The sequence below is a fragment of the Oncorhynchus clarkii genome, chromosome 27 (assembly GCF_045791955.1).
Source record: "Oncorhynchus clarkii lewisi isolate Uvic-CL-2024 chromosome 27, UVic_Ocla_1.0, whole genome shotgun sequence".
Classification (NCBI taxonomy): Eukaryota; Metazoa; Chordata; class Actinopteri; order Salmoniformes; family Salmonidae; genus Oncorhynchus; species Oncorhynchus clarkii.
In genome coordinates, this window is record NC_092173.1 from 21,090,078 (window position 1) to 21,102,777 (window position 12,700).

Genomic DNA, 12,700 nt, shown 5'->3' on the forward strand with positions numbered 1-12,700 from the left:
TCTCTGTCCTTTATCCATTCACACCTCTCTTTCCTCTCTCTGTCCTTTATCCATTCACACCTCTCTTTCCTCTCTGTTCTTTATCCATTCACACCTCTCTTTCCTCTCTGTTCTTTATCCATTCACACCTCTCTTTCCTCTCTCTGTCCTTTATCCATTCACACCTCTCTTTCCTGTTCTGTCCTTTATCCATTCACACCTCTCTTTCCTCTCTGTCCTTTATCCATTCACACCTCTCTTTCCCCTCTCTGTCTTTTATCCGATCACACCTCTCTTTCCTCTCTGTCCTTTATCCATTCACACCTCTCTTTCCTCTCTGTCCTTTATCCATTCACACCTCTCTTTCCTCTCTGTCCTTTATCCATTCACAGCTCTCTTTACTCTCTCTGTCCTTTATCCATTCACACCTCTCTTTACTCTCTGTCCTTTATCCATTCACACCTCTCTTTCCTCTCTCCTTTATCCATTCACACCTCTCTTTCCTCTCTCTGTCCTTTATCCATTCACACCTCTCTTTCCTCTCTCTGTCCTTTATCCATTCACACCTCTCTTTCCTGTTCTGTTCTTTATCCATTCACACCTCTCTTTCCTGTTCTGTCCTTTATCCATTCACACCTATCTTTCCTCTCTGTCCTTTATCCATTCACACCTCTCTTTCCTCTCTCTGTCCTTTATCCATTCACACCTCTTTCCTCTCTCTGTCCTTTTTCCATTCACACCTCTCTTTCCTCTGTCCTTTATCCATTCACACCTCTCTTTCCTGTTCTGTCTTTTATCCATTCACACCTCTCTTTCCTCTCTGTCCTTTATCCATTCACACCTCTCTTTCCCCAGTCTGTTCTTTATCTACTCACACACTTCTCTTTCTCAGCTTTCAGCATTCACTCATTTATTGGTCAGTGTTTTAATCCCCCGGAAGGGATGATGAGATGCAGAATTAATTATTTTGTTGCTTTAATTTATTAGAGCAAAATAAAACAAAAAACTGGTATGGCTTTGTGTATTTTTCAATAGAAAAGGCCTTCCGTGTTAGGTGTATGTAATGTGGATAGGGCAGTTGGTAGCATAAAATACTAAGGCCACAGATGGACAGATCATCTGTAATTGACCCTGCCTCTGCAGTTTCCATCCAGATGTGCTATCTATAAATCCATGTCCTATAAAACAAAATAGTGTCCTTACTTACCCCTACCCCCCACTAATCAGATTATCAACTAGTCTCTATTTATCATGACCCTCTAATATATCTAATCTGTTGATGCAGACTGACTGACTATAGCTCTGTTGATCAATGATGATTGACTCCTGTTCATGGACCACCAACCTGACTGCTCTATAGGCCTTGTTGATGTTTGGCATGTCAATCATAAAGGGATGGAAAACCATTATCTGAGTGACATGTTACTCTTAGTCCCTCTACTTGACTTGTCCCAGTCAGAGACAGCCAGTACATGGTAACATGCTGAGACTGGGGATTGATCTACTTACTGACTTGTCCCAGTCAGAGACAGCCAGTACATGGTAACATGGTGAGACTGGGGATTGATCCTGCTGACCCTATCAAGATGCCACTGTGCTGGAGCCAGGTTGGGTATCGATCGCCATGGTAAGAGGGGAGATCAGTGGGGCTAATAGACTGAGCGGATTGGAGATTGTGTGTGCGTGTGCGTGTTTGTCCAATGACAGGGGGATAGTTCTATTTGTGTTCATGTGCGGTCAGAGGAGTGGTTTTGGTCATATGTGTGTGTGTGTGTGTGTGTGTCCCAGGTTCACAGAGGCAGACACCATTGTGATGGGTGATGTGACGTACGGAGCCTGCTGCGTGGACGACTTCACGGCCCGCGCCCTGGGGGCAGACTTCATGGTGCACTACGGCCACAGCTGCCTCAGTGAGTCACACACACACACACACACACACACACATACAGTGTCACACACGCACAAAAAGACTCACATACACAACTCAGACATGACGCAAGTAATCATTAGTAATCGAATCACATTCCTAAAACATGCGCAAATGTAAATACACACACACATCAGGGTTTTTGTTAGCTGGCTTTTGGCACCATTCAAAAGTTTGGGTTCCCTTAGAAAATGTTTGTCAATTTTTTTAAATAACGTCAAATTGATCAGAAATACAGTGTAGACATTGTTAACCTCTTAGTGATCCCTTCGCGTGCCAATCCTGTTAACAGGATTGATTTGACAACACCCAATGAAATAGCAGCGTGCCAAATTCAAAAACAGAAATACTCAGAATAATAATAAATAAATCATACAAGTGTTATACACCGGTTTAAAGATGAACTTGTTGTTAATCCAGCCACCGTGTCAGATTTCAAAAAGGCTTTACGACGAAAGCAAACCATGCTATTATCTGAGGACAGCACCCCAGCAAACATACACATGAAAATCATAATTCAGCCCGCCAGGCACAACACAAAAGTCAGAAATAACATATAATTCATGCCTTACCTTTGAAGATCTTCTGTATGCACTCCATTATGTCCATTAAACATCACAAATGGTTATTTTGTTCGATAAATTCTGTCGTTATATATCCAAAATGTCCATTTATTTGACACGTATGATTCAGAAAATACACCGGTTCCAACTCGCGCAACATGACTACACATTATCTAATTAGTTACCTGTAAACTTGATCCAAACAACTTTCCTAATCCAACTAGGTATTTTTAAACGTAAATAATAGATCAAAATTAAGATGGGATAAACTGTGTTCAATACCGGAGGAAAACAAAGTGTAGCGAGCTTTCAGGTCACGCGCCTCAACCACAACAGTACATTTCACTCTACCCTTGTTCTGAACAAGGCTACTTGTTCATTTCTCAAAGGAAAAACATCAACCAATTTCTAGAGACTGTTGACATCCAGTGGAAGCGATAGGAACTGCAAGCAAGTACCTTAGAATTCTAGATTCCCATTGAAAACCCATTGAAAAGAGATTTACCTCAAAAAAAAATAATTCCTGGATAGTTTGCCCAAATAAGTTGTTATACTCACAGATATCATTCGAACAGTTTTAGAAACTTCAGAGTGTTTTCTATCCAGATCTACTAATAATATGCATATCCTAGCTTCTGGGCCTGAGTAGCAGGCAGTTTACTTTGGTAACACTTTTCATCCGGACATGAAAATAGTGCCCCCTGATGTTGTAAATGACTTTTGATGCTGGAAACGGCAGATTGTTTTTTAAATGGAATATATACATAGGCGTACAGAGGCCCATTATCAGCAAGCATCACTCCTGTGTTCCAATGTCACGTTGTGTTAGCTAATCCAAGTTTATAATTTTAAAAGGCTAATTGATCATTACAAAACCCTTTTGCAATTATGTTAGCACAGCTGAAAACGGTTGTGCTGATTTTTAAAGAAGCAATAAAACTGGCCTTCTTTAGACTAGTTGAGTATCTGGAGCATCAGCATTTGTGGCTCAAAATGGCCAGAAACAAAGATCTTTCTTCTGAAACTCGTCAGTCTATTCTTGTTCTGAGAAATTAAGGCTATTCCATGCAAGAAATTACCAAAAAACTGAAGATCTCGTACAATGCTGTGTACAGAAAAGCTGGACGTCGGGCCCTCATACCACCCTCATGGAGTGTTCCCCAATTTCATGATATCCAATTGGTAGTTAAGGTCTTGTCCCATTGCTGAAACTCCCGTACGGACTTGGGAGAGGTGAAGGTTGAGAGCTGCGTGTCCTCTGAAACAACCAATGTGTCGACGGAAACACCATACACCTGGCGACTGTGTCAGCGTGCTTGTGCCCGGCCCGCCATGGGAGTCACTAGAGCGCGACGGGACAAGGACAACTCCTCTAACCCGGTCGACGCTGGGCCAATTGTGCGCCGCCTCATGGGTCTCCCGGTCACGGCCAGGATCTATAGTGACGCAGCACTGCGGTGCAGTGCCTTAGACCGCTACGCCATTCGGGAGGCTGAAAATGAAGTTTTATTTGCTACTTTATTACATGAGTTGTATGTTCTGTTAATTACCATAATCGAAATGTGATTTCTGTCATTCTGAGCACCGGAGTAGAAACCCTGACACACACACACAAACAGCCACACATAACCACACACACAGTCACACACAACTATACACACACACACACACACACACATCACACACATACTCGAGGCATAAGAATGATAGACAGACCCCATGGCCTCCAGCCAGGGTATAAAGCAGCGAGATCAATACCCGCAGCACATACAGACTGTAGGTTTTGTACTACAAGTGCCTGGCAATGGGTAGTACTCAATAGCTCAGTGTGTGTGCTTAGCTGCAGCTTTGTAAGGCCTGTCAGACCTTTAGAGGCTGGACAGCAGCACATTTACTCAGACGATCAATGGAGAACATGCATTAGGGCTGTCCTTTGAAAAGCCTGTGCAGATCTTAAGGACCCTTCATTCTCTGCGCTGCTCTCTGCCTGTCTGCAGCACAATATAGCAGGGAATGCTAAATCAATATTTGTGATATCTCCCTGGCAGAACGATCTGAACAAGGCTCACCTCTCCCAAATACCACATCTGACCATGAGAATATTAATCCAATACATCAGCCGACCACTCTAACAAACCAACAAGCAAGCGATACACATTCTCTGACCAACCAAGAGACACACAACACACACTCTCTGTGTTCTGCACTGGTATAAAAAAGAACATGATGGATAAAAGGCAGCACTAGCCAGTCATACTGGTTATAATGCTGAAATTAGACGTCTCTTCTACATTCAGCATAGCTACAAAATTACTGGATGAATTTCCACTAGTCAAATAGGGCTGGGGATTGCCAGGGACCTCACGATACGATATTATCATGATACTGATATACAGTTGAAGTCGGACGTTTACATACACCTTAGCCAAATACATTTAAACTCAGTTTTTCACAATTCCTGACATATAATCCCAGTAAAGATTCCCTGTTTTAGGTCAGTTAGGATCACCACTTTAATTTAAGAATGTGAAATGTCAGAATAATAGTGGAGAGAATTATTTATTTCAGCTTTTATTTCTTTCATCACATTCCCAGTGGGTCAAAAGTTTACATACACTCAATTAGTATTTGGTAGCATTGCCTTTAAACGTTTCTGGTAGTCTTCCACAAGCTTCCCACAATAAGTTGGGTGAATTTTGGCCCATTCCTTCTGATAGAGCTGGTGTAACTGAATCAGGTTTGTAGGTCTCCTTGCTCGCACACACTTTTTCAGTTCTGCCCACAAATATTCTATAGGATTGAGGTCAGGGCTTTGTGATGGCCACTCCAATACTTTGACTTTGTTGTCCTTAAGCCATTTTGCCACAACTTTGGAAGCATGCTTGGGGTCATTGTCCATTTGGAAGACCCATTTGCGACCAAGTTTTAACTTCCTGACTGATGTCTTGAGATGTTGCTTCAATATATCTACCTATTTTTCCTACCTCATGATGCCATCTATTTTGTGAAGTGCACCAGTCCTTCCTGCAGCAAAGCACTCTCACAACATGATGCTGCCACCCCTGTGCTTCACGGTTGGGATGGTATTCTTCGGCTTGCAAGCATCCCCCTTTTTCCTCCAAACATAACAATGGTCATTATGACCAAACAGTTCTATTTTTGTTTCATCAGACCAGAGGACATTTCCCCCAAAAGTACAATCTTTGTCCCCATGTGCAGTTCCAAACCGTGGTCTGGCTTTTTGATGGCAGTTTTGGAGCAGTGGTTTCTTCCTTGCTGAGTGGCCTTTCAGGTTATGTCGGACTCGTTTTACTGTGGATATAGATACTTTTGTACCTGTTTCCTCCAGCATCTTCACAAGGTCCTTTGCTGTTGTTCTGGGATTGATTTGCACTTTTCACACCAAAGTACGTTCATCTCTGGAGACAGAACGCATCTCCTTCCTGAGAGGTATGACGGCTGCGTGGTCCCATGGTGTTTATACTTGCGTACTATTGTTTGTACAGATGAACATGGTACCTTCAGGCGTTTGGAAATTGCTCCCAAGGATGAACCAGACTTGTGAAGGTCTACAATGTTTTTTCTGAGGTCTTGGCTGATTTCTTTTGATTTTCCCATGATGTCAAGCAAAGAGGCACTGAGTTTAAAGGTAGGCCTTGAAATACATCCACAGGTACACCTCCAATTGACTCAAATTATGTCAAATATCCTATCAGAAGCCATGACATCATTTTCTGAAATATTCCAAGCCGTTTAAAGGCACAGTCAACTAAGTGTATGTAAACTTCTGACCCACTGGAATTGTGATACAGTGAATTATAAGTGAAATAATCTGTCTGTAAACAATTGTTGGAAAATTGACTTGTCATGCACAAAGTAGATGTCCTATCCGACTTGCCGAAACTATAGTTTGTTAACAAGAAATTTGTGGAGTGGTTGAAAAATGTGTTTTAATGACTCCAACCTAAGTCTATGTAAACTTCTGACTTCAACTGTAGGTGTCAATACAATATGTATTGTGATTCGATTCTGTGATTTTATTGCGATTCGATGTTCCAAACATACACTGCTCAAAAAAATAAAGGGAACACTTAAACAACACAATGTAACTCCAAGTCAATCACACTTCTGTGAAATCAAACTGTCCACTTAGGAAGCAACACTGATTGACAATAAATTTCACATGCGGTTGTGCAAATGGAATAGACAACAGGTGGAAATTATAGGCAATTAGCAAGACACCCCCAATAAAGGAGTGGTTCTGCAGGTGGTGACCACAGACCACTTCTCAGTTCCTATGCTTCCTGTCTGATGTTTTGGTCACTTTTGAATGCTGGCGGTGCTTTCACTCTAGTGGTAGCATGGGACGTAGTCTACAACCCACACAAGTGTCTCAGGTAGTGCAGCTCATCCAGGATGGAACATCAATGCGAGCTGTGGCAAGAAGGTTTGCTGTGTCTGACAGCGTAGTGTCCAGAGCATGGAGGCGCTATCAGGAGACAGGCCAGTACATCAGGAGACGTGGAGGAGGCCGTAGGAGGGCAACAACCCAGCAGCAGGACCGCTACCTCCGCCTTTGTGCAAGGAGGAGCAGGAGGAGCACTGCCAGAGCCCTGCAAAATGACCTCCAGCAGGCCACAAATGTGCATGTGTCTGCTCAAACGGTCAGAAACAGACTCCATGAGGGTGGTATGAGGGCCCGACGTCCACAGGTGGGGGTTGTGCTTACAGCCCAACACCGTGCAGGATGTTTGGCATTTGCCAGAGAACACCAAGATTGGCAAATTCGCCACTGGCGCCCTGTGCTCTTCACAGATTAAACAGGTTCACACTGAGCACATGTGACAGACGTGACAGAGTCTGGAGATGCCGTGGAGAACGTTCTGCTGCCTGCAACATCCTCCAGCATGACCGGTTTGGCGGTGGGTCAGTCATGGTGTGGGGTGGCATTTCTTTGGGGGGCCGCACAGCCCTCCATGTGCTCGCCAGAGGTAGCCTGACTGCCATTAGGTACCGAGATGAGATCCTCAGACCCCTTGTGAGACCATATGCTGGTGCGGTTGGCCCTGGGTTCCTCCTAATGCAAGACAATGCTAGACCTCATGTGGCTGGAGTGTGTCGGCAGTTCCTGCAAGAGGAAGGCATTGATGCTATGGACTGGCCCGCCCGTTCCCCAGACCTGAATCCAATTGAGCACAACTGGGACATCATGTCTCGCTCCATCCGCCAACGCCACGTTGCACCACAGACTGTCCAGTAGTTTACGGATGCTTTAGTCCAGGTCTGGGAGGAGATCCCTCAGGAGACCATCCGCCACCTCATCAGGAGCATGCCCAGGTGTTGTAGGGAGGTCATACAGGCACGTGGAGGCCACACACACTACTGAGCCTCATTTTGACTTGTTTTAAGGACATTACATCAAAGTTGGATCAGCCTGTAGTGTGGTTTTCCACTTTAATTTTGAGTGTGACTCCAAATCCAGACCTCCATGGGTTGATAAATTTGATTTCCATTGATAATTTTTGTGTGATTTTGTTGTCAGCACATTCAACTATGTAAAGAAAAAAGTATTTAATAAGAATATTTCATTCATTCAGATCTAGGATGTGTTATTTTAGTGTTCCCTTTATTTTTTTGAGCAGTGTATTTCACTCCATATGTCTGCTACAGAGGGACAAGAGAGAGCCATGAGAAAACTAGTTTTGATCAGTCATGGAAATAAGATTGCTGAAAACAAATTGGCTCCCTAATTTAAAAAGATGGAGAACAAGCTGTGAAGGAAAATTATTGGAGTTTTGGTGCAGGCACAACCAACTAGCGCAAAAATAATATGGCGATATTGCCAATACAATATTATAAATCGTCAAAAATAATATCCCTGTATGTAACTGTATACCTTTTTTCCCCATCGCTGTAGTCCAAATACTGTATTACAACAGTTGAATCCTCTGTAAAGTTAGTCTAGTGGCCATCAGGACTGGGGTCAATATCATATCAAGTCATTAGAAAGATGTACAGTGCCTTCAGAAAGTATTCATACCCCTTGACTTATTCCACATTTTGTTGTTTTACAACCTGAATTCCAAATGTATTAAATTGAGATTTTGTCACACACACAATACCCCATAATGTCAAAGTGGAATTATGTTTTTAGACATTTGTATTAGTTCATTAAAAATAAAACGCTGAAATGTTTTCAATCAATAAGTATTCAACCCTTTTGTTATGGCATGCCTAAATAAGTTCAGGGGTAAAAATTGCCTAACAAGTCACATATTAAGTTGCAAAACCTCACTCTGTGCAATAAGAGTGTTTAACATGATTTTTTTAACGACTACATCATCTCTATACCCACACATAGAATTGACTATAAGGTCCCTCAGTCGAGCAGTGAATTTCAAACACAGATTCAGCCACAAAGACCATGGAGGTTTTCCAATGCCTCGCAAAGAAGGGCACCTATTAGTAAAAAAAAATGTTAAAAGCAGACATTGAATATCCTTTTGAGCATGGTGAAGTTATTAATTACACTTTGGAGGATGTATCAATACACCCAGTCACTGCAAAGATACAGGCGTCCTTCCTAACTCAGTTGCCGGAGAGGAAGGAAACTGCTCAGAGATTTCACCATGAGGCCAATGGTGACTTTAAAACAGCTGCAGAATTTAATGGCTCTGTAATACGAGAGAACTGAAGCTGGATCAACAGCATTGTAGTTAATCCTTTTTGCAACAAGGCACTAAAGTAATACTACAAAAAATGTAGTAAAGAAAATAACTTTATGTCCTGAATGCAAAGCGTTTTGTTTGGGACTCTAACCAGAATAGAAAGAGGAGTGGGAGGCACCGGTGCACAACTGAGCAAGAGGACAAGTACATTAGAGTGTCTAGTTTGGGAAACTAGGGTTTGAGAAACAAGTTCTCAACTGGCAGCTTCATTAAATAGTACCCGCAAAACACCAGTCTCAAAGTCAGCAGTGAAGAGGCAACTCCGGGATGCTGGCCTGTTCTGATCAATTTAATGTTATTTTTAGTGGACAAAAAATTAACTTTTCTTTCAAAAACAAGGACATTTCTAAGTGACCCAAACTTTTGAATGGTAAAGTATTCAGATCCTTTGCTATGAGACTTGAAATTGAGCTCAGGTGCATCCTCTTTCCATTGATCATCCTTGATGTTTCTACAACTTGATTAGAGTCCACGTGTGGTAAATTCAATTGCTTGGACATGATTTGGAAAGGCACACACCTGTCTATATAAGGTCCCTCAGTTGACAGTGCTTGTCAGAGCAGAAACCAAACCATGAGGTCGAAGGAATTGTCCATTGAGCTCCAAAACAGGATTGTGTCGATACACAGATTTGGGGAAGGGTACCAAAAAATTTCTCCAGCATTGAAGGTCCCCAAGAACAAAGTGGCCTCCTTCGTTCTTAAATGGAAGAAGTTTGGAACCACCAAGACTCTTCCTAGAGCTGACCGCCTGGCCAAACTGAGCAATCCGGGGAGAAGGGCCTTGGTCGGGGAGATGACCAAGAACCCGATGGTCACTCTGACAGAGCTCCAGAGTTACCCTGTGGAGATGGGAGAACCTTCCAGAAGGACATCCATCTCTGCAGAACTCTACCAATCAGGCATTTATGGTAGAGTGGCCAGACGGAAGCCACTCCATAGTAAAAGGCACATGACAGCCCGCTTGGAGTTTGCCAAAAGGCACGTAAAGGACTCTCAGACCATGAGAAACAAGATTCTATGGTCTGCTGAAACCAAGATTGAACTCTTTGGCCTGAAAGCCAAGCATCACGCCTGGCTGAAACCTGGCACCGGTGAAGCATGGTGGTGGCAGTGATATTTGTGATATTTTCTTTTTTTTCCTTCTAAAATATGGTTTCTCTTTGTCATCATGGGGTATTGTGTGTAGATTGATGAGGATTTTTTTAAATAATCAGTTTTAGAATAAGGCTGTAACATGATAAAGCAGAAAAAAATTCAAGGGTCTGAATTCTTTCCAAATTTGTTGTAAATTGACTTTAAAATCTTTTGCAAGACTTAAATGGCTGTCTAACAATGATCAACAACCAACTTGACAGAGCTTGAAGAATTTTCAAAAGATTAATGTGCAAATATTGTACAATCCAGGTGTACAAAGCACTTAGAGACTTTCCCAGAAACAATTGCATCTGTAATAGCTGCAAAAGGTGATTCTAACATGTATTGACTCAGGGGTGTGAATACTTATGTAAATCTTCTGCATTTCATTTTCAATATATTTGCAAACATTTCAAAAAACATGTTTTCACTTTGTCATTATGGGGTATTGTATGTAAATGGGTGAGAACACAGGCTGTAACATAATGTGGAATAAGTCACGGTGTATGAATACTTTCTGAAGGCACTGTATGTATTAATCACACATCATTCACATGTCCTCTGTCATGTGAATGGAACAAATTAACCTGAACTTGAAACACGATGGTATAAATTCTAATTCCAAGGATGTAAACGGCCAATCATTATCAGTGAGTATTTTGCGGTCCTCCCTGAACTGGCGGAATTGAAATGGAATTGACCCAACCTTGGCAGACGGTCTCTGCGTTCTCTCTGCTCTGTGAGGAGTGGAGGAGGTCTCTATAGCTGTGGTTGACTGACAGCATCACATGTAGTGGAAGTGTTGAGGCTTCATCAGCAACACAACTGTGTCAGACACCTGCAGGAGATTAAAGACACTGCCCTCCCTGACTGTCTCTCCCTCTTCACTCCATCTCTCCCTCTCCATCATTTGTTCTATTTTTTTCCTATCGCTGCCTGTCATTGTTCATTCTCTGACTTTGAGGTTTTCCTCTGTCCCACCTGCTGTTGCTGTGTGTGTGACTGTGTGAGTGATTGTGTGTGCGCGTGTTTGCGTGAGTTTGCGAGTTTTCGTGCCTACGTGTGGGCTTGCATATGTATGTGGCATGTTCTCATGTTAACTGAGTGTTTGTATGAGTGAGAAAATAAGTGAGGGAGTGGTTGAATGAGTGAGGGAGTGGTTGAATGAGTGAGGGAGTGGTTGAATGAGTGAGGGAGTGGTTGAATGAGTGAGGAAGGGATTGAATGAGTGAGAAAATAAGTGAGGGAGTGATTGAATGAGGGAGGGAGTGATTGAATGAGTGAGGGAGTGGTTGAATGAGTGAGGGAGTGGTTGAATGAGTGAGGGAGTGGTTGAATGAGTGAGGGAGTGATTGAATGAGTGAGGGAGTGATTGAATGAGTGAGAAAATAAGTGAGGGAGTGGTTGAATGAGTGAGGGAGTGGTTGAATGAGTGAGGGAGTGATTGAATGAGTGAGGGAGTGATTGAATGAGTGAGAAAAGGAGTGAGGGAGTGGTTGAATGAGTGAGGGAGTGATTGAATGAGTGAGAAAATAAGTGAGGGAGTGGTTGAATGAGTGAGGGAGTGGTTGAATGAGTGAGGGAGTGATTGAATGAGTGAGAAAAGGAGTGAGGGAGTGATTGAATGAGTGAGGGAGTGATTGAATGAGTGAGAAAAGGAGTGAGGAAGTGAATGAATGAATGAGTGAGGGAGTGATTGAATGAGTGAGGGAGTGATTGAGTGAGAAAAGGAGTAAGGGAGTGATTGAATGAGTGAGTGATATAGATGGAGGAAATGAAAAAGTGAGAAACTTGGGGCTGTCTCATCGGCAGTGCTTTTAATTGCAGTGACTGCAGTGCTCTCAGACAGCCGTACTAATGTGATCAGAGAATGGATCGATCCCACTATGCTGTGCCATTTGTTTTTTGGAGCACCTGTAAACAAGCAGCAGCTGTATGTCTCTGTCTGTCTGTCTGTCTGCCTGCCTGCTCTGCACTCTCTGCTCTGCACTCTCTGCACTCTCTGCTCTGCACTCTCTGCACTTTCTGCTCTGCACTCTCTGCTCTCTGCTCTGTTCTCTGCTCTGCTCTCTGTCTCCCTGCCTGCCTGTCTGTCTGTCTACCTCCCTGCCTGCCTGCCGTCTCACTGCCTGCCTGCCGGTCTTCATGCTTGCCTGCCGTCTCCCTGCCTGCCTGCCGTCTCCCTGCCTGCCTGCCGTCTCCCTGCCTGCCTGCCGTCTCCCTGCCTGCCTGCCGTCTCCCTGCCTGCCTGCCGGTCTTCATGCCTGCCTGCCGGTCTCCCTGCCTGCCTGCCGTCTCCCTGCCTGCCTGCCGTCTCCCTGCCTGCCTGCCTGCCGTCTCCCTGCCTGCCTGCCTGCCGGTCTTCAT

At 43.5% G+C, this 12,700-nt stretch overlaps 1 protein-coding gene across 3 annotated transcripts in view; it reads left to right on the plus strand.

Annotated features, from left to right (window-relative positions):
* LOC139386404 (2-(3-amino-3-carboxypropyl)histidine synthase subunit 1-like) overlaps positions 1–12,700 on the plus strand; it is a 196,164-nt gene that overhangs the window by 129,795 nt on the left and 53,669 nt on the right. For all 3 annotated transcript variants that reach the window (XM_071131978.1, XM_071131976.1, XM_071131977.1), the window contains exon 4: positions 1,768–1,889. In XM_071131978.1, the coding sequence (XP_070988079.1) occupies positions 1,768–1,889 (122 nt within the window). The remainder of the gene's footprint in view (positions 1–1,767; positions 1,890–12,700) is intronic.